Source organism: Schistocerca americana, chromosome 3 (genome assembly GCF_021461395.2).
Source record: "Schistocerca americana isolate TAMUIC-IGC-003095 chromosome 3, iqSchAmer2.1, whole genome shotgun sequence".
In the NCBI taxonomy this organism is placed as follows: Eukaryota; Metazoa; Arthropoda; class Insecta; order Orthoptera; family Acrididae; genus Schistocerca; species Schistocerca americana.
Genome location: NC_060121.1, coordinates 106,029,534 through 106,053,197, shown reverse-complemented (window position 1 = coordinate 106,053,197; position 23,664 = coordinate 106,029,534). Strand labels below are relative to the sequence as shown.

Below are 23,664 nucleotides of genomic sequence, written 5' to 3'. Positions count from 1 at the left end.
AAACACTAATAAATACATTGCAGCTATTCTCGACCTTGTAATAATAAACAAACTGTGTTCTTATCTCCGCAAAATTCCCAACTTATCCTATATATTCTTTTTTCCGAGTTAATAGTACACAGTGTACAGAAAATCCGTATAACATAGGAATTTTGCAGAGTTATGAACATTGTTTGTGTATTATTACCTCGTCAAAAAGAGTATACAGGATAACGTAGTTAACAATACACAAACTATGTTCATAACTCCGCAATATTCCTATGTTATGCATATTTGTTTGATTATATGTTAGTACTTATATAGGAATTTGTAGAATTATGGACATAATTTGTTTGTTATTACAAGTTCCAGAATAGCTCCAATGTATGTGTGTGTGTGTGTGTGTGTGTGTGTACTCTTCCTTCTGCAGAGTTATGAAGATAGTCTGTGTAGTCTGTGTAGTCTGTGTATTATTAAAACGTACAAAATAGCTGCAATGTAATTATAAGTCTTTATTTCACGAGATATATTTTTCGACATGCATTGTCATTTCCAAAAAAAAAAATGGCTCTGAGCACTATGGGACTTAACTTCGGAGGTCATCAGTCCCCCTAGAACTTAGAACTACTTAAACCTAACTAACCTAAGGACATCACACACATCCATGCCCGTGGCAGGATTCGAACCTGCGACCATAGCGGTCGCGCGGTTCCAGACTGTAGCGCCTAGAATAGCTCGGCCACTCCGGCCGGCTGTCATTTTCAAATAACATGTGAATACAGTGTGGATGGGATCATTCACGTACATAATACGCCATACATATTTGTTTGATTATATGTTAGTACTTACGTATGGTGTCTCTCTGAAGTGTCGCCAGTTTCTCTGGTGATGGTGTTTAAGCAGATATTTGCTATATTTCGTTTCATCAATGTGTAGGTGGAGTCAGCCCATATAAGTACTGCTCATTATGTCTTTGATGCGACTCCCAGTGCCGACAGAATGCGTCGGTTTGTTTCCTTACGAACAAAATTATTTTCTAAGCAGAATACGTGTTACTTAAAAGCCATGATTAGCAGCTCACTCCAGCTACACACTGCAAAAACTAAATTACAAATATATATGCAAAATGTAAATGTAGTTATCTATATTTACGTATAGTTTATAAATGACAACGTCTTAAATATACTTTATTCGACTTCCTTCCTCCGCAAGCTTTTTCATTAATTCTATGCCAATTTCTCTGTGAGAACAAAATTACCTTGTAGAATCTACCGTCGATTAATAATATTACAATATGTAGTTTCTCTTTTCCTCTGTTACAATGCAAATGACTGTCTGGACGAATCATTCGTTTTTACTTAGAAACGCTTTTGCTACCAATACCCCAAACAGAGAATTCCCGACACTAATTCCTCTATTAAAATTAGGAGAGGTTCCACACTTCATGAGACGGGGAACATTGTTTTTCCCCTCGGAACGAACGCGTATCCATGTACATAAATCAAGTGACGTCACAAAAGTAATTTTCGTCTTCTTATCACGTTCTCTTGTGAAGCTGAGCGCATATCTGCAACAGTTCCGGTGGATAATGTTTTTCAGTATTTCCTAGTGCAATGCTCGCCGTTCTCCTGAGCACGCAAATGACATACTCGGATAGTATTGGCAGGCCGAACCCATCCATCGAACGGTGTGAACTGATTGACGAATGGCAGAGCCTGACGAATCACTCTCGCAGAAATAACGGCCGAGTCTCATTCGGCGATGTTTTAGGTAGATGAGTCATAATGTGCGTATTCGCAAAAGTTATTGCAGGTCGGTACAGGATGTTCTCTTCCTGTGTACTAGTAACGATGGAAGTAAATAGCCCCAAAAGAATTCTCTGCTCTTGACATTACGTGTAACACTCTCGTCCATTAACACTTCCATAAGACTTAAAAATAATGTACCACACCGTCTACGTATGGAAAAGTAACTGCATACGGATTATCCCCGCAGTGACATGAATTCCTTGCAAACAGAGACTATTACGAGCCTCTTGGTTATTGTGGACTGCAGGTGATCTTCAGAATCAAATTCGATATGAAAAATTAAATATTTAGTTTAAGAAATACACTGTATTCGCTCGGTACTATTATTTATTTCTTCCGCGATACATTTAAAAGGGTTTTCTTCCCCATAATCAGCAACACACGAGATGAAAAGTCAGCGTCCAGTCACGTTAGTGTAACCACATGTGAAAGTCTGAAAACCATCTTTTGCAGCAAGGAGAGCTGCGAGTCGTGGAGGAAGAGAATGAATGAGGTGCTGTTTGGTACCGAACAGCCCGACGGGGATGATCCCACAGTTTTTCAGCTGGGTAACCATCGACAGGACCGATCAGTGTCAAACTACACAATATCTATCTGTCTATATTCGGATCCCGCTCCAGCTACTGCCGGGTCTGGGTGCTGACGAGTCCTCTCCATTTGGCTCGGCCCTCCCACCACTTTCCTTCCTCCACTTGCTGCCAGGTCACACCACTCCTTTCTACAGATATTCTCACTCCCATTTTCCACCGTGTTCTTGGGCGCCCTCTAGGTCTTTTTCCATCCATCCTTAGTTCTTCCATAATTTTGGGGAGTCTCTCCCCATGCCTCCTCTTCACATATCCATACCATCTTAATCTCTTTTTTTTCCAATTTCAGTGGACATGATAAGAGCAGCAGGTCCAGTGGGAATGCAGTGGCTGTATAGAGGACAATCAAGTGTGTGGAGAAATAGTACAATATCTGACGATTGGGAAGTGAAAAGATAGAAAAGGAGCTGAGTGAAGAACATCAATGTTTTAGGAAAGAAAGAAGCACGATCGACCTGATATTTTCTATCCGTCAACTGAAGGCTAGAAGTTAGGAGTATAACGAAAGGGTGATAATGGTTTTCATAGACATAGAAAAGGCGTATGACTCAGTTAACAGGGAAAGACACTGGGAATAAATGAAGAAGGTAGATATAGAAGATGGATACATTAATGTAAGAAAGACAATGTACAGAGGACACAATTGAAGAATTAGAACACCATTGGGGAACATTGGATACTTCGAAAGAAGTCAAGGACTTAAGCAAGGAAGTATTCTATCTCATGCACTTTTTAATGTTGTGATGGAGAGAATGAATAGGACAGTTAATGATATAGTAAAACAAAAAGACAAAAAGATGATTTTTGCAGATGATATAGCAATATAGGGTGATAAAGAGGTAGACGTACAGTTACAACTTGATGCGTGGAAGGAAATAATGAAAAGGTATGGATTAAAAATAAATAAAGATAAGAGTGAAGTAATGGTATTTGGAAGAGAGAATGCGATCAACGGAAATATTACCTTGAATGGAGAACGCCTCAAAGTGGTAGAAAGTTTCACTTATTTAGGGAGTGAAATATCTAGGAATGGAAGAATATTTGATTAAATGAATAGGAGGTTACAGAAGGGAGGCAATTTCCACCAAACAACAAAACACCTGATTTGGAATAAGAAAGTTTCAGAAAAAGCAAAACTCCTTATGTATAAGAATTATTACTTCCCCATTGTCACCTATGGTGGAGAAACATGGACAATGACAGAAAGGAACTAAAGCAGACTGCAAGCAGGGGAAATGGAATTTAGAGCAGTTAAGGGAATAACAAGAACGGACAGAGCAAGGAATGTAGAGATTAGAAAGGACCTTAAACAAGAAAGTATGAGAGAAGAAAAACTACACTCTAAGGAACGAAAAATCACACAACATGAAGGAATTACCGAATGGGATACAAATCGGCAGATGTGACGTACATGCACGGAAAAACAGGTGATTACAAATTAAGAAAAATTGGATGATTTATTCAAGAGAAAGAATTTCCCAATCTGAGCAAGTCTGGATGAAGTATCGAATATATTGCTTCCCGCTACTTATACCTCCCTAGGAGATCACGAATGTAAAATTATGGCTTGGTTCAAATGGCTTTTAGCACTATGGGACTTAACATCTGTGGTCATGAGTCCCCTAGACCTTAGAACTACTTAAACCTAACTAACCTAAGGACATCACACACATCCATGCCCGAGGCAGGATTCGAACCTGCGACCGTAGCAGTCACGCGGCTCCGGACTGAGCGCCTAGAACCGCGAGACCACCGCGGCCGGCAATGTAAAATTAGAGAGATTCGAGCGCGCACGGAGGCTTTCCGGCAGTCGTTCTTCCCGCGAACTGGAACAGCAAAGGGAGGTAATGACAGTGGCACGTAAAGTGCCCTCTGCCACACACCGTTGGGTGGCTTGTGGAGTATAAATGCAGATGTAAATGTATCAAGCTGGTCCACCTCTGGCGCTTTTGCAAGCAGTTATTCGGCTTGGCACTGACTATCGTCGGAATCCCGAGACGATTGTAGGGCCCTGTCCATAACGCTATGAACCTCAAATGAGGAGAGATCGGGCAACCTTTCTGGCCATAGTAGGGTTTGGTAAACATGAAGAGAGGCAGTAGAAACTCTCGCCGTGTGCAGGAGGGAATTATACTCCTGAAATTTAAGACCAGGATGGCTTGCCATTAAGGGCAACAAAACGGGTTGTAGAGTACCGTCGACGTACCACTGTGCTACCAAGGTGCCGAGGAAGCCAACTGCAGGGATCCCACTATGAATAAAATGGGGCCCCAGAGTATCACTCTTGGTTGTCGGGCTGTATGGCGGGCGTCAGTCACGTTGGTAACCCAAGACTGTATGAAGCGCCTCTAGACACGTCACTGCTGGTCATCGGGGTTCAGTTCTCAGCGGAAATCGTCACAGAAGACAATTCTCCTTCAGTCAGCGATATTCTAGGCTGAAGAGGTGTAATTCTGTAAATTTTGCAAAAGGCTGCTTCCATTTGTGTTACCGAAATTTGTAATCTGTATTTTCCAGGTCTGTCTCGTGAATGTTTGGCATAAATATTTTAACTGAGATAGAATGATAGGTGCGATCTTGTTGCGAGACAGGTATTTCGTTTCTCAAATGATACTTTGACAGCTACTCTGTCAGTTGTTTCTTTTGGTACTTCTGTTTTAGTTTGTGCTGTCTGAACGTTGTGATGTAAAATCGACAGATCGTCTGCAGAAGTTAAGAAGTCTATCTTACATCTGCTCTTACAAATTTGATTCGTTCCTCACCTTTAAGCTCCGATATTTGTTTTCGGTAGGCTTACATTACTTCTCCTAAAACGTAGCTGAGAACCAACGGAGGGAGTCTCACTCCTATTTGAATTTGAGAATGTTCCGAATCTTCTGCTCAAAACATTGCTTTAGATTTTACACCAAATAGAGATTCACAAGTAACTATAGTGGTTTTGAGATGCAGAGATTGTTCTTTCGTAGGAGGATACTTCGGAATGTAATTTCCGTTTCGATTTTTCTCCACGGCTTTGCTACGATCGCAGTCCCGCTCCTGCGCAATAGTATCTCTGGTTCAAGCAGAACGAAATGACACCATTTTGGGCGCGCTCTGTGTTTTGTGTCGTTCGTAGTGATTCACATCGTTGATACAAAATCCCACCGCGAATGGACTGAGATCTGTGATTCGGTTTCTGAATGCTAAGAAGCTTAAACCAAGTGTCATTCATCATCTGTGCAGTTTAAGAAGAAAATGCAATGAATGCTTCAATGGTGAGAAGATGGGTCCGACAGTTTAAGGAAAGGCGTGATGAAGTGCATGACGAAGAACGAAATGTACCTGCTTCTTAGATTCCTCGCGAACTGGTTAGTGCAGCCGAAGAAATGAAAGAAAACAGAAGGTTTACGATTAGTGCTATTGCTCATCAGCTTCCATAAATTTCAAGAACGGTAATTTACGAGGTTGTTTCTGAAAAACTGGGTTGTCATAAACTTTGCACAAGTTGGTTGCCTCACTTCTTAAGCCAACAGGCGGCAACATTCTATGACGAATACATAAAATTATACCACGCTATGACAAATACCTGGAGAATTGGAGCATCTAAGTTGAAATGTAAGGTAAGTGTTACTAAGTTTTGTGAAACAAATTGCTTTCTTTATCTACATTCGATTCCTCTTTTTATTGCCAGACGGAACTTATTTTCCGAACTACTCTCGTAATTTTCAAGAGAGGTTCACTGTCCACTAGATCACAGGCTTGTTTAAAATCTACACAGGTATAAAGATGACATAATTTTTTGATGTCTGATAATTAATTTCAGAACTAAAATTAGTCCTGCGCAATAACTCCTGGTTCGAAACCTGCTTGTTATTTTCTTGATTTACATTCACGTTGTTGTTTTATTTCTGTTTTTAGGCATTTCTAAGTGCCTTTGTATGACTGTGTGTGGTCGGTTGAACGCCAGATACATGATGGCATTTTGACTCTTGAAACGTGTCGCTACGTATGAAATCCCTTATGTTAGTGTGTTCTATACTAAAAATGTATAACTAATATGCAAAATATTCACTGCAGTATCTCAAATGGTACTGACTGACAGTAGCGATCAATTCATTTAAACTGCAGCTGGTACTCACAGCTTCCGAACTTGAGCGGGCAGCGCTGCGTGTCCATGGGGAAGTCCTCCAGGTTCATGGGGCAGCCGGCCTTGATGGTCAACCTGACACAAAAAAGAACAAGCCCAGCATCAGACCCAGCGCAAGTCTGACTTCGTCATACCAGGATAAGATGTGTGAATATGCGTCCACATTATGCGAAAGCATCTGAGCCAATGGGGAATACGAAATGCCTTGCTTATATCAGTGCTTTAATTACAGGGACTATGACGGTCTGAATAATTACGTATTCGTAGTACAGTAAATGTTTGAGTAATACGAAAGCACTGTAAATAATACTAACTTTTTGGGCAAATATGAAACACACTTCCTCTGACCCGCAAAGCGATTTGTGGTTAATTATATACCAAATAACATATAAATTCACCCAATAGATATAAAATTTGGCAAACAGCTCTTATGGGTGGCAAGTCACTAGTTGTTAGTAACTAAACATGCCTGAGAGAAAAATAGTTTTCCAAGTCCCACTTTCATATAAAAAAAAAAAGGCAGTCGCATCTTTTATTTATGTGTGAAGAAAGCTAAGATAACAATATTTAAAAAGATACTATTGAAATGACACTGCTGTAAAAATAAATTAAGTAATAAATAGCATCACAGAAAGAAGTGAGTAAGATGAACGAAATTTGGCGTACGATGAACTTGTAATCGTTTGGCTCAACTGTTTGTGTGGATGATTCATACACCATTCTTCATCCGTGACGAATGATGGAAAATGCTTGACATACGAAAACAGATGTCCAGAGCGAAAGTTTACGCAACATACACTCCTGGAAATTGAAATAAGAACATCGTGAATTCATTGTCCCAGGAAGGGGAAACTTTATTGACACATTCCTGGGGTCAGATACATCACATGATCACACTGACAGAACCACAGGCATATAGACACAGGCAACAGAGCATGCACAATGTCGGCACTAGTACAGTGTATACCCACCTTTCGCAGCAATGCAGGCTGCTATTCTCCCATGGAGACGATCGTAGAGATGCTGGATGTAGTCCTGTGGAACGGCTTGCCATGCCATTTCCACCTGGCGCCTCAGTTGGACCAGCGTTCGTGCTGGACGTGCAGACCGCGTGAGACGACGCTTCATCCAGTCCCAAACATGCTCAATGGGGGACAGATCCGGAGATCTTGCTGGCCAGGGTAGTTGACTTACACCTTCTAGAGCACGTTGGGTGGCACGGGATACATGCGGACGTGCATTGTCCTGTTGGAACAGCAAGTTCCCTTGCCGGTCTAGGAATGGTAGAACGATGGGTTCGATGACGGTTTGGATGTACCGCGCACTATTCAGTGTCCCCTCGACGATCACCAGTGGTGTACGGCCAGTGTAGGAGATCGCTCCCCACACCATGATGCCGGGTGTTGGCCCTGTGTGCCTCGGTCGTATGCAGTCCTGATTGTGGCGCTCACCTGCACGGCGCCAATCACGTATACGACCATCATTGGCACCAAGGCAGAAGCGACTCTCATCGCTGAAGACGACACGTCTCCATTCGTCCCTCCATTCACGCCTGTCGCGACACCACTGGAGGCGGGCTGCACGATGTTGGGGCGTGAGCGGAAGACGGCCTAACGGTGTGCGGGACCGTAGCCCAGCTTCATGGAGACGGTTGCGAATGGTCCTCGCCGATACCCCAGGAGCAACAGTGTCCCTAATTTGCTGGGAAGTGGCGGTGCGGTCCCTTACGGCACTGCGTAGGATCCTACGGTCTTGGCGTGCATCCGTGCGTCGCTGCGGTCCGGTCCCAGGTCGACGGGCACGTGCACCTTCCGCCGACCACTGGCGACAACATCGATGTACTGTGCAGACCTCACGCCGCACGTGTTGAGCAATTCGGCGGTACGGCCACCCGGCCTCCCGCATGCCCACTATACGCCCTCGCTCAAAGTCCGTCAACTGCACATACGGTTCACGTCCACGCTGTCGCGGCATGCTACCAGTGTTAAAGACTGCGATGGAGCTCCGTATGCCACGGCAAACTGGCTGACACTGACGGCGGCGGTGCACAAATGATGCGCAGCTAGCGCCATTCGACGGCCAACACCGCGGTTCCTGGTGTGTCCGCTGTGCCGTGCGTGTGATCATTGCTTGTACAGCCCTCTCGCAGTGTCCGGAGCAAGTATGGTGGGTCTGACAGACCGGTGTCAATGTGTTCTTTTTTCCAATTCCAGGAGTGTAGTTTATACACCGTTTTCAATTTTTTTTAAAGAGTTTACACATCTCATTGGTGTAGACTATGAGCAACTGTTAGATACCTGAGCTATTCGGACTGCCTAATTTCACAGTATTTGTGGCAGTGGGTTCAAGTTGGAACCACGCGGTCTTCATGAGAGCTCTGCAAGACGGTGTTAGGTTCCTGCTGGGAGGATTTACATAGACCACAGTTGTTTACAGAGTACAGGAGTTTTTCACATCAATGGAAGCAATCCGTTGTCCATTTTGTTACGTGGCAGGTTATCTCTTAATCTATCACAAAACACAGCATTCTCATTTGCTTGATCAACGTAGTAATTTTTTTCCGCAACTTTGTATTTACACACCATTTCCAGTACCACCAGTGACCATCCTGTTTATTGCCTTCTTTTCACTCATGTTTTATTAAAATAAGGAACTGCCGAGTGGCAAAACATAAGACTTTTCTTAAAAGAAACAGGCTGGACCACAAAAATATTCAGAGTCCAAAATTGCGTTTCAGCCCAGGTAAGCATTTTCCACACCCTCACTCTCAAGACGGTGGATGAAACGGCCTTCTCCCGAAACAATAGAACTGTTCGAGAAAGGCCCTCAGGAAGATGAAAATCTGGCCAGTTGTAGCTTTCCTGTGGCCAGTGCGAGAACCTTCGTTTGTCTCAGCGCTCGTGCAGTGGAGGAATCTGTTTAAATTTCTAAAACAAGCGTTGCTACTTGTTCATAAAGTTATTTTCTGGAGAACGCGTTCTTTCTCATGCCTGTCTACGTGGGATCCCCTTTACTTGTCAACTTCAAATCGCTTCATGTGTTGGCAGAAGTGTCATGATTCCTCACTCAAGCCACAGAACTGTTATTTAACAATAACGAAATCCATAAACATAGGAGTTTGTTTAAGCTTATATTTTACCGGACGGTCATCGCAGGGTCTGATTCTATTGGTCTTCGAGATTCGTGCTCAGACAGAAACAGCCAAGTTCGACAGCATTAAAAATGAGAGCGTGCACTTTTTCTTGTTGTCTATGTGGGAGCTCTTATTTGTCGGTTTCAGAGTCGTATCATCGAGTGGGACAAGTCTCCTCTTGCTCACGCGACAACACTATTGGTTAGCAATGAAGTCAGCAAGAGTAGGACTTCGTTTAAGATTCCTCCTAAAAATTTACTGGATGGAAATGACAGTGTTTGCCTTTATTGGCTGGATGTGACAGATACAGTGAAATTTGAAATTGTTAAGAAAGGGGACATTTGTCGCTGGGAGATCTTGGAATAAAGATTTGTTATTGGATGACTGATCAAATGAGCTACATAAGCACTCACAAGGGAACATTTACAAGTGTCAATAAAGGATCTTATGAAACTTGGCAGATGTGTAGAGGGGGCAAAACAAGGCAATACGAGTATGTTTTTTGTTTGCGCCCAATTTCATTTATAAGGGGTGAAACACACTCCGAAAGGTAAATTGGGTTCAAAATGGTTCAAATGGCTCTGAGCTCTATGGGACTCAACATCTGAGGTCATCAGTTCCCTAGAACTGAGAACTACTTAAACCTAACTAACCGAAGGACATCACACACATCCATGTCCGAGGCAGGATTCGAACCTGCGATCGTAGCGTTCGCGCGGTTCCAGACTGAAGCGCCTAGAACCGCTCGGCCACACCGGCCGGCTGGTAATTTGGGAAGTAAGGTTTGGTGGGAATATCATCGAAACGAATATAAACAAAAAATGTTTCTAATATATAAGTTTATATGTAAGTAACATTCTTTAAAACTGTAGAATCAAATTTAACAATAATTTGAATTTCTGGAAAGCACGCCACCACCATTATTTAATTTTGAAAAATGAATACTTTTATTACAATATAAATTAAAGAAACTTCCAAGCTACATCCATGCATGTGTAATAAGGCAGGTTTCTGAAATACCATTTGAAAGGTGGCTACACTGAGCACTGCGCCAGAGATTGCGCCAAAGAGTATTATTAAGCCGCCTCCACAGTGCTTGGGGAGAGCTCGTAGTAGTCAGTGCCTGTCGAGGACTCGGGGTGGTCTGTGCTGAGATGTTGTAGCAGAGAGTGTTTGTTGAGATGTGCTAGTAGGCAGTGCTTGCTGAGATGTGATATTGGAGAGTTCTGGTTGAGATGTGATAGTAGAGAGTCGGTGTGAGATATGTTGTAAGGATTAGAGTGATTTTCATCAATATAAATGAGGTAACAAACTCCGTTTCTTTTTTTTCATTATTTCAGTATCCTAAATAATGCGTCATTACAGGTTCAGTCAACAAAGCATCTGGCGTGTGTTCTTGTATTAGAGTTTAATTCTGCTTTCCTTACTCAATTATAGTATTTCTAATTTTCTTTTATCACGTCAGTAAAATTGGTATCTAAAATTCTTGTCTTGTTGAAGAAGAACCGTGCCAGATGTGTGTTGAGTCATACTTCCACACACAGAACAGTTATACTTGTGCCTTGGTTTTGTAGGTTTTATAGTTGCTGGGGACTTAATTAATTAATTGTGTTAACGAAAATTTTCTTTCATTCTTTGTTGTTGTTCTTTGCAGTCAGATAGCGTAATAATACTAGTCAGGGCCAACCGTTAACGAGACACAGCGTAATCGGACATACAGCTAACTAAAAATATTTGCATTATTTATAATTAAGCCCCCATGCACATTGTTGGAAAATAAGCTGTACACACTCTGCTGTCACCTAATCAAAATATCTACATATTCGTTATTAGTCTAGTAATTTTAATTACATTTGTTTTATGTTTTAAATTGTAATTTTCCAGTTTGCACTCTTTTTCTTGTTTGTTAGTTTATCGTTTCACATACATCTATTTTGCTGATTAAAAATGATAAGTAACTCATTATTATGACACAAACTCATTACAGTATTGATAATCTGTAAATAAATGCTTATAACATAAAGTTTTCTTACAGTATACACATAAAATGAACGAAATTTCTTTATATACTATGCACGATAGAGAACATAACATAAAACAAACTTCTAGTAAGATTTCAAAATGTCGTGGGTGACACTTTAAATATCCAGATTTGTATCAGACTTATTTCACTAGGTCACCAGGGATCGGTCTCTATCATCTTGGGGTATTCTAAACAGCACGACTGACACCCTACAACTGGAATGATATGGCGAACTCTTGCAAAATAGAATTCGCCTTTCGATGTTGCTACTCGTATAAAGGAGGACGACGATCCGGTTTAAGGTCCAACCATTGAGATTTATGTTTCCCACGAATTTGCTACGTTGCGTAGGGTGAACGCTGGGAGGCATCCTTAGGAAGACCGAACAGTGTCCTATCCGTTCCTCGTCACTACCCAATCAGCTCGCGAGCACCTTCTCTAGCAAGCCGGTCGTCGGAAGGATACAAGCACACAAATCATCTTCCGTTTGTCTGTGTTCGCTTTTCGCCTCACATAATACCCAGAATAACCACCTCTGGCCGTAATAACGGCCTTAATACACCAGGGCATTAAGTAAAACAGAGCGTGGATGGCGTGTACAGGTACAGCTGCCCATGCAGTTTCAACATGATACCACAGTTCATCAAGAGTAGTGACTGGCGTATTGTGACGAGCCAGTTGCTTGGCCACCATTGACCAGACGTTTTGAATCGGTGAAAGATCTGGAGAATATGCCGGCTAAGGCAGCAGTCGAACATTTTCTGTATCCAGAAAGGCCCGTACAAGACCTGCAACATGCGGTCGTGCATTATCCTGCTGAAATGTAGGGTTTCGCAGGGATCGAATGAAGGGTAGAGCCACGGGTCGTAACAAATCTAAAATGTAACGTCCACTGTTCAAAGTGCTGTCAGTGCGAACAAGAGGTGACCGAGACGTGTAACCTATGGCACCACATACCATGGCGTCTGGTGGTACGCCAGTATGGCGATGACGAATACACGCTTCCAATGTGCGTTCACCGCGATGTCGCCAACCACGGATGCGACCATCATGATGCTGTAAACAGAACCTGGAATCATCCGAAGAAATGACGTTTTGCCATTCGTGCACCCTGGTTCGTCGTTGAGTGCACCATCGCAGGCGCTCCTGTCCGTGATGCAGCGTCAAGGATAACGGCAGCCATGGTCTCCAAGATGATAGTCCATGCTGCTGCAAACGTTGTCGAACTGTAGTTGTCTTGCAAACGTACCCATCTGTTGACTCAGGGATCGAGACGTGGATGCACTATCCGTTACAGTCATGCGGATAAGACGGCTGTCATCTCGACTGCTACTGATACGAGGCCGTTGGGATCCAGCACGGTGTTCCGTATTACCCTCCTGAACCCACTGATTCCATATTCTGCTAACACTCATTGGATCTCGACCAACGCGAGCAGCAATGTCACGATACGATAAACCGCAATCGCGATAGGCTACAATTCGACCCTTATCAAAGTCGGAAACGTGATGGTACACTCCTCCTCACACGAAGTATCACAACAACGTTTCACCAGGCAAGGCCGGTCAACTGCTGTTTGTGTATGAGAAATCGCTTGGGAACTTTCCTCATATCAACACGTTGTAGGTGTCGCCACCGGCGTCAACCTTGTGTGAATGCTTTGAAAAGCTAATCATTTGAATATCACAACATCTTCTTCCTCTCGGTTAAATTTTGCATTTGTAGCACGTCATCTTCGTGGTGTAGCAATTTTAATGGCCAGTAGTGTAACACTGAAACCGTCCTGCTGGTTGACGATCGCGTGGAATTTTGACTAATGTTGCGACATAAATTCAAGACCTCTCTGCAAATGATCCTAGCATGCAAGGGTCAAGGTGAGCTCTCACGACAAAGGTGAAAGTTGTATAGTATACTTGCGTGCCGGTCTTCCTGAGGAACAGAACACAGTAGTGATTGAGAGTGGCACAGATTCCACTAGTGCTTGGAACACTCCTGGAGGTACGTACGAGGTGCATTCAAGTTCTAAGGCCTCACTTTTTTTTTTCTAATTAACTACTCACTCGAAATCAATGAAACTGGCGTTACTTCTCGACGTAATCGCCCTGCAAACGTACACATTTTTCACAACGCTGACGCCATAATTCCATGGCAGCGGCGAGGGCTTCTTTAGGAGTCTGTTTTGACCACTTGAAAATCGCTGAGGCAATAGCAGCACGGCTGGTGAATCTGCGGCCACGGAGAGTGTCTTTCATTGTAGGAAAAAGCCAAAAGTCACTAGGAGCCAGGTCATGTGAGTAGGGAGCATGAGGAATCACTTCAAAGTTGTTATCACGAAGAAACTGTTGCGTAACGTTAGCTCGATGTGCGGGTGCGTTGTCTTGGTGAAACAGCACACGCGCAGCCCTTCCCGGACGTTTTTGTTGCAGTGCAGGAAGGAATTTGTTCTTCAAAACATTTTCGTAGGATGCACCTGTTACCGTAGTGCCCTTTGGATCGAAATGGGTAAGGATTACGCCCTCGCTGTCCCAGAACATGGACACCATCATTTTTTCAGCACTGGCGGTTACCCGAAATTTTGTTGGTGGCAGTGAATCTGTGTGCTTCCATTTAGCTGACTGGCGCTTTGTTTCTGGTTTGAAAAATGGCATCCACGTCTCATCCATTGTCACAACCGACGAAAAGAAAGTCCCATTCATGCTGTCGTTGCACGTCAACATTGCTTGTCAACATGCCACACGGGCAGCCGTGTGGTCGTCCGTCAGCATTCGTGGCACCCACCTGGATGACACTTTTCGCATTTTCAGGTCGTCATGCAGGGTTGTGTGCACAGAACCCACAGAAATGACAACTCTGGAGGCGGCCTGTTCAACAGTCATTCGGCGATCCCCCAAAACAATTCTCTCCACTTTCTCGATCATATCGTCAGACCGGCTTGTGTGAGTCCGAGGTTGTATCATTTTGTTGTCACATGATGTCCTGCCTTCATTAAACTGTCGCTCCCACGAACGCACTTCCGACACATCCATAACTCCATCACCACGTGTCTCCTTCAACTGTCAATGAATTTCAATTGGTTTCACACCACGTAAATTCAGAAAACGAATGATTGCACGCTGTTCAAGTAAGGGAAACGTCGCCATTTTAAGTATTTAAAACAGTTCTCATTCTCGCCGCTGGCGGTAAAATTCCATCTACCGCGCGGTGTTGCCATCTCTGGGACGTATTGACAATGAACGTGGCCTCATTTTAAAACAATGCGCATGTTTCTATCTCTTTCCAGTCCGGAGAAAAAAAATCGGAGGCCTTAGAACTTGAATGCACCTCGTAGTAGCGGATATCTACGTCCAGATCACGCTATTTCTGTATATTATGGGCTGGCACATGAGGACGCAGAGGCAGCGACCGATGGCATCCTCACTGTCCCGATCAGACGGAATTGGTGAGCAAGTCGTCAATGTGATTTCTCATTCACGTTCCCCGAGCTATTGCAGTACGATTATGGTCTTGTGAGACAGTCAGCTATGCTGGTGAAAGGTGCCACCACCATCATGGAAGACATCAAGCACTGATGGATACAGGTGGCCACTAGAAATGTTCGCGTAGTCAGAAACTCTCACGGTGGCTTCGGGTACTACAAGAGGCGCTGTGAAAAGGCCCAGGCGAACGTCCCTCAAAGCGTAATAACGTACCAACGGCCGGCGTTCGTGGTGCAGTGAATGTTTCGAGGTATCGTATCCGGACACGGAATGTGATTCACGAAACCAGGCGACACGTTTCCAATGGCCTAAGGCTGTGCCTCCGACTTCCACAGACTGTGGTAAGGCATAGGCGTCTGACACTGTGTCGCCTACTCTGGATTTCAGCATCCTTCGACCACTTTCCCTGGATGCTCAGGTTGGTAGTAAGGAAAGAGCCGACTAGCTTCACCGTTTCCGTGAAGCTCATTCCCTGGAGCCAGGCCGTGACGATATCTACATCTACATCTACGATTATACTCCGCAAGCCACCCAACGGTGTGTGGCGGAGGGCACTTTACGTGCCATTGTCATTACCTCCCTTTCCTGTTCCAGTCGCTTATGGTTCGCGGGAAGAACGACTGTCTGAAAGCCTCCGTGCGCGCTCTAATCTATCTGATTTTACATTCGTGATCTCCTCGGGAGGTATAAGTAGGGGGAAGCAATATAATCGATACCTCATCCAGAAACGCACCCTCTCGAAACCTGGCGAGCAAGCTACACCGCGATGCAGAGCGCCTCTCTTGCAGAGTCTGCCACTTGAGTTCGTTAAATATCTCCGTAACGCTATCACGGTTACCAAATAACCCTGTGACGAAACGCGCCGCTCTTCTTTGGATCTTCTCTATCTCCTCCGTCAACCTGATCTGGTACGGATCCCACACTGATGAGCAATACTCAAGTATAGGTCGAACGAGTGTTTTGTAAGCCACCTCCTTTGTTGATGGACTACATTTTCTAAGCACTCTCCCAATGAATCTCAACCTGGTATCCGCCTTACCAACAATTAATGTTATATGATCATTCCACTTCAAATCGTTCCGCACGCATACTCCCAGATATTTTACAGAAGTAACTGCTGCCGGTGTTTGTTCCGCTATCATATAATCATACAATAAAGGATCCTTCTTTCTATGTATTCGCAATACATTACATTTGTCTATGTTAAGCGACAGTTGCCACTCCCTGCACCAAGTGCCTATCCGCTGCAGATCTTCCTGCATTTCGCTACAATTTTCTAATGCTGCAACTTCTCTGTATACTACAGCATCATCCGCGAAAAGCCGCATGGAACTTCCGACACTATAACTAGGTCATTTATATATATTGTGAAAAGCAATGGTCCCATAACACTCCCCTGTGGCACGCCAGAGGTTACTTTAACGTCTGTAGACGTCTCTCCATTGATAACAACATGCTGTGTTCTGTTTATGCCGTTTATCAGAGTCGCTTACGTCGGTGAACTTCCCCGTTTGCCACCGGTATCGTCGCTGGAATAATTCTACGTTTGTCTCTACTCCGCTTGAATATTTTCCTTACTGCGTCACTTGCCTTAAACGACATCAGATGGCGTTCAGACTCGCATTGTCCAGTAGACATAATGTCATGACTCGTTGGTGAATGCTGTCTATTCACGAGCAATAGCAGTCGTCATTTCGTATAGCCAACAACTGCGGTACAGCTACAACTGCAGGGTATTTCAGTACGACGCAAGATCTGTGTCCAGCGCAACACTACAACCAACACCGGGCAGTCAGGCCTGTACTGCCGCATGCGTTGCGGCATGTCCTTCGGATTCTGACAGCAGTGTATCGTGTTTAGCCGAAGTTAGACGTTGGCTTGCTCGGAAGTCCGAGAACACTGTTATGGCTTTCAGCATTTCGGACTGTTGTCCACAGAGCTATTCACAAATTCCAGCTCAAACTTTACAGTGTAATGGTAGTGACACGACTTATCAATTCAAGTACTGTTGCTCAATGTCAGTGCTACACATCGCTATTGCATTTTATGTTGATAACGAAATGATATTTTTTTATTGATGAGACATGGCGGCGTTTACTGGGGTACACGAACTCTCTGGAAGGTAGACGCTGAAGCTCTGAAAATTCTCGTCAGCGTGCAAGAACCCCCACTCGTACTAAAACTCCAGAAATGTCTCTGTTTAGCCGGTGAGTCCGTAGATGGCCGTATAAGGGGCTGCAGTACAACTCGTCATGCTTTACCACCCCAATTTTGCGATAATTAAGCCAGTCCGTCCTAGACGTGACTTAGTGAGTAGCTATTCTTCCTGTTTCTGATGTGGAAATACCTTCGTAGATTTATGTCCCCATGCAGAACCGTATCAGCGCCGTCTGAGTCTGAAAGTGCAATACCACTGTCTGTATTTTATGTAATGAAGCGGGAGAAGTTTAGTTTTGCAAATAATTTTTACAGGGAATGCTATTATGGTGCGTTTATTTGAGAAACACAGTAAAATTAACTTGGGCACTCTGATTATAAGCTAATTATTAACGGTACGAGAGCATAGTCTACCGCATGACTGGATCGAAAGGCATCCAATCAACGACTGCCGACTATGGTGCACAGTATCTAACTCGAGCGTACAATCGGTATAGTTTGCGTAAGAGCGTACATCTTGTGATATGCACAGGCCATTCATTTATTTGTTAATATCAACATTTCCTGGCGTTGTAAAATTACTGAAAGATAGTATCTATGACCCTTAGACTCCTCCTAATGTCTGAGTGGGAAAAGGCAACTTCGTCGGCAAATATTTATTAACAACAATTACTTGATTCCTGCCAAAGTGGATACACTTTCCCTACACTTTGCTGAGGTCACGAGCGATTTCTGCATCTGCACCTCATCCCACTGGCTCTGAAGGCGCCAGGTGGCCAACCACCATTGCTAGTCAGCGTGGGAACCCACCGCTCGCTCCTTACTCCGTACGTACTGCAGGTGTCTGAAATAGCAAAACTGGAAATAAGGTAAAATGCGCTATTATCTGAAAATAATAGGTGCCTTACAAGTGTCACTAAGAGCCTGTGCTTGATGTGAAAACAGGAGTGTGGTGGCAATTAGTACACCACGAATCTCTTTTATCAAACCATAACTTCTGTGTAGTTGGATACTCAAACTTTTACTATCAACAGTAATTTTGTCTCTGCATCAGGAGTTAATAGCACAAAATGCAGTTATTAAAACTAACACAGCATCACATCCCATCACTCTGTTTCAACTGTTGTTGTGGTCTTCAGTTCAGAGACTGGTTTGATGCAGTTCTCCATGATACTCTATCCTGTGCAAGCTTCTTCATCTCCCACTAACTACTGCAAGCTACATCCTTTTGAATCTGCTTACTGTATTCATCTCTTTGTCTCCCTCTACGATTTTTACCCTCCACGCTGCCCTCCAGTACAAAATTGGCGATCCCTTGATGCTTCAAAACACGTCCTACCAACCGATCCCTTCTTCTAGTCAAGTTGTGCCATAAATTTCTCTTCTCTCCAATTCTATTCAATACCTCCTCATTAGTTACATGTTCTACCCATCTAATCTTCAGCATTTTTCTGTAGCACCACATTTCGAAAGCTTCTATTCTATTCTTGACTAAACTATTTATCGTGCACTTTTCACTTCCATACATGGCTACACTCCGTACTAATACTTTCAAAAACGACTTCCTGACATTTAAATCTGTACTCGATGTTAACAAATTTCTCTTCTTCAGAAACGCTCTCCTTGCCATTGCCAGTGTACATTTTATATCCTCTCTACTTCGGCCATCATCAGTTATTTTGCTCCCCAAATAGCAAAACTCCTTTACTACTTTAAGTGTGTCATTTCCTGATCTAATTCCCTCAGCATCACCAGACTTAATTCGACTACATTCCATTATCCTCGTTTTGCTTTTGTTGATGTTCATCTGATACCCTCTTTTCAAGACACTGTCCATTCCGTTCAACTGCTCTTCCAAGTCCTTTGCTGTCTCTGACAGAATTACAATGTCGCCGGCGAACCTCAAAGTTTTTATTTCTTCTCCATGGATTTTAATACCTACACCGAATGTTTGTTTTGTTTCCTTCACTGCTTGCTCAGTATACAGATTGAATTACATCGTGGACACGCTACTATCCTGTCTCACTCCCTTCCCAATACTGCTTCCCTTTCATGCCCCTCGACCCTTATAACTGCGATCTGGTTTCTGTAAAAATTGTAAATAGCCTTTCGCTCCCTGTATTTTACCCCTGCCACTTTCAGAATTTGAAAGAGATTATTCCAGTCAACATTGTTAAAAGCTTTCTCTAAGTCTGCAAATGCTAGAAATGTAGGTTTGCCTTTCCTTAATCTATCTTCTAAGATAAGTCGTAGGGTCAGTATTGCCTCACGTGTTCAAATATTTTTATGGAATCCACACTGATCTTCCCTTAGTTAGGTTTCTACCAGTTTTTCCATTCCTCTGTAAAGTTTCAACTACTAATGGAAATTACACCCACTACCACACCTAAACATGTGTACCACTACTGATGCCCTACAACTTACTTCACCCTCTGTGTCACTGGTACAGCTGAATACTCATATATTGGATCTGCAAGTCTTGTTCTTTCTTTTCGCGTTTACAGTTAAATTTTACGATATGGGCTTCCATCTTTTTGCAAAAGTACCGTTTTTTTGTTTTACCCAAACAAGTTACAGCATTTCCTTGCCATCATCAGTCGGTTTTTGTTTATTCAAAACTGTAAAAAGTGGACGTGTTTTATGTTGTAACTGATTTACCAAAGTGAGGCCTAAAGATAGATTTTGTTACTTTTGCTTCTTACCGTGCTGTTACATTGTTGTTCTGTAAAGGCATATTATTTAAAAAAATTTAAAGGAACTTTACAGAAACGGCAACACAAACAGCTAAAGGACCTTCCACACCCACCCACCCACCCACACCCACACACACACACACACACACACACACACACACACACACACACACACACACACACACACACACACAAAGAGAGAGAAAAAGTAAACAAAATTCACATCGACGCTGAACTCTCTCGGGAACAAATGAACGCCAAAATGGTTACCTGTTAGGAAACGCAACATAATGACCACTGCGTTTTGGGGAGTAAAAAGGCGTTTAAGAAGGAAGAAACTAGACAAAGTGTGTGTGCAGTGTCCCCGAAACGCCAAAGAAGGAGCAACAGTCATGACAAAACGTAATAACATACATATACGCAAAACATTTTGAAACACCAAAGTCATGTTTTTAAAAAATGAAGGGATGTGTTAACTCGGCGATAAAATTGACATTTACATCGTTTGGTTTGCAGATGACAAGCTATCACTGCAGGACATCATGCACTTGGTCCTCCAAAACCATATAATGTAAAATCACGGTAAGTTGCAAAAGGAATAAAAACTTTCTCTAGGCCTCACTTTGTAAAATCAGTTATAAGGTCACTCTTTACGGTTTTCTGTAAACAAAAACCACTGATGATAGCACAGAGGTGCTGAAAAAGTTTGGGTAAAAAGAAAAAAAAACAGTGTCTTCGCAGAAAGGCGAAACCGATATCCTGTAGTGATATAGCTAAAATAAATTACAAACAGTAATGACACCAGTATGCCATATTAAACAACACACTCCATCGCTCTCCTATCCACAGGCACACAGTACCGGTTTATTTAGCGTTACAAGGGAAATTGTGGTGGAAGCTGGCTCTTCAGTTGTCTACCGGGGGACCCAGATCCGACGGAGCACCGTTGCTGCCGCTGAGGGGTGAAGCCACAGCGACGTGCCCGCCCACGTGGGCCCAGTTCTACCTGCCTGCGTGGCGATATACAGCCCACAACAATGCCTCCACTCTGGTGGTGCTGTTACGGTCGCTATGCATGCGCTCTTGGGTTTTCGTCTGGAGCAGTGATTCAGCACAACGGTTCAAATGGTTCAAATGGCTCTGAGCACTTTGGGACTTAACATCTGAGGTCACCAGTCCCCTATAACTTAGAACTACTTAAACCTAACTATCCTAAGGACATCACACACATCAATGCCCGAGGCAGGATTCGAACCTACGACCGTAGCAGTCGCACGGATCCGGACTGAAGCACCTAGAACCGCTCGGCCACAACGGCCGGCAGCATAACTGTCTTCACTGCGAAATTTCTCGTTCTTCCGTCCAAGCCACCTCTATTGAAGCGGACAGGGGTTCATTAATCAACTGGCACTGTACCCAAGCCCTTATTGATATGACGTCAGCGATATTGTTCAGCATCTGCCATTTTGTCTCGCAGAGCCAAACACTAAACGATCAGAAGTGTTTGTACGCCCCTAGGTAATGTGGAATTGACCACTAGATCTTACGAGGCGAACCCGCCCGTATAAACGGAGGAGGTGGTTTTTTTTTTTTTTTCAGTACGGAAGCACTAACAGTAGAATACTGTAATAAATGACTTCGAAAGTGGACTATTCATTAGACGTCACCAGAATAACAAATTCATCGTGGACATTGCAGCTCTTCTGAAGCTGCCCATATCGATTGTTGATGATGTGGTTGTGAGGGGGAACGCGAAGGAACAACCACAATTTACCTCAGGCCAGACAGACCCCACGTACTGGTGGACAGGAACTGCCAGGCATTGCGTACGTTGGTTGTAGAAAATCTACATCTACATCTACATAGACACCCCCCACCCCACGCCACTATTTGTCATTTCCTTTCCTGTTCCACTCCCAAACAGAGCGAGGAAAAAATGTGTGAGCCCTAATTTCTCGTGTCTTATCTTTGTGTTCCTTATCGCAATTTACGTCGAAGCCAGCAGAATCGTTCGGCAGTCGCCTTGAAATGCCGGCTGTCTAAGTTTCCTCAGCAATGTTTCTCGAAAAGAAAGTCGCCTTCCCTCCAGGGATTCTCATTTGAGTTCCCGAAGCATCACCGGAACACTTACATATTGTCCGAACCTACCGGTAACAAATTTAGCAGCCCGCTTCTGAATTGCTTCCACGTCTTTTTCAGTCCGATCTGGTACGGATCCCAAACACTCGAGCAGTACTCAAGAACAGCTCGCACCAGCGACGTATATGCGGTCTCCTTTACAGGTGAACCAATCTTTCCTAAAATTCTCCCAATAAATCGAAATCGATCATTCATCTTCGCTACCACAGTCCTCACGCGCTCGTTCACACGTCATATCGCTTTGCAACGTTACGCCCAGATATTTAAACGACTTGGCTGAGTCCTGTAGGGCACTAATAACACTGTATGCGAACTTTACAGGTTTGTTCCTTCTACTCATCCGCACTGACTTACATTTTTCCACATTTAGGGCCAGCTGACACTCATCAGACCAACAGGAAATTTTGTCTTTGTCGTCTTCTATCATCCTACAGTCACTCGATGAGGACACCTTGCAGTACACCACGGCATCATCAGCAAACAAGCTCAGATTGCTGCCCACCCTGTCATCAAATCATTTATGTAGAGAACAACAGCGGTCCTATCACAGTGCCCTGGGGCACTCCTGATGATACCCTTGTCTCTGATGAACACTCGCCGTCGAGAACAACATACTGCGTTCTATTATTTAAGAAGTCTTCGAACCACTCACGTATCTGTGAACTTATTCCATACGTTCGTACCTTCGTTAACAGCCAGCAATGTGCCACCGCGTTAAATGCTTTTTGGAAATCTAGAAATAAGGAATCTGCCTGTTGCCCTTCATAGTTCTCAGTCTGTCATGTGAGAAAAGGGCAAGCTGAGTTTCGTACGAGCGATGATTTCCAAAACTACGCTGATTCGTGGACATAAGCTTCTTAGTATGAAGAAAGTTCATTATGTGCATTTTCAACTTCTCGCGGCGTAATGAATAATCCATTAAATTTCGGGCATGCAGCCGCGCAAATAAAATTTCTTCTACTGATATTTCGGCCGCGTATCGTCCGGCCATCTTCAGAGCCAGTCACAAGACTGACAAGGTGCCAAGCGCGGCCTTACATGCTCCACCGCGGCGGTACTGCGCATGCGGGTCACAGATGCTGGTCGCAGGCAGAGACATACGCTTACACATGCGCTGCCTGTGGCGAAGGCGTACGGACATTCGAAGTGCTTATCGATGTTTGATCGGCGGCGGTGACACGATGACGACTTCTCTGCAATTTAATCACTCCAAGAGCCGGATTTCATGCTTTGTCCAAATTAAAACCATTATCTCTGTTTATTAAATTGTTGGCTAATCGAATTTCTATAGCTTCCTTGAATACAGATTCCCAAAAAGAGGAGGTGGATGTTAAAATCTTCACATCACTGTAATTCATGGAATGACCCGTATCAATACAATGTTCGGCCACAGCTGACTTGTCTGGTTGTAATAAGCGTGTGAATCTTCGGTGCTCCACACACCTCTCATGAACGGTGCGTGTTGTTTGGATGTATGACTGCTCACAATTTCCGCAAGGAATCTGGTACACACCCGCCTTACGAAGCAGTAAATCGTCCTTCA

The 23,664-nt window shown here is 43.7% G+C and overlaps 1 protein-coding gene across 1 annotated transcript in view; it reads right to left on the bottom strand.

The window, feature by feature from the left end:
• The window catches only part of LOC124605895 (gamma-aminobutyric acid receptor alpha-like), a 352,032-nt gene that overhangs the window by 134,119 nt on the left and 194,249 nt on the right, over positions 1-23,664 (bottom strand). Inside the window, exon 6 of the mRNA XM_047137842.1 lies at positions 6,493-6,575. Coding sequence (XP_046993798.1) covers positions 6,493-6,575 — 83 coding nt within the window. The remainder of the gene's footprint in view (positions 1-6,492; positions 6,576-23,664) is intronic.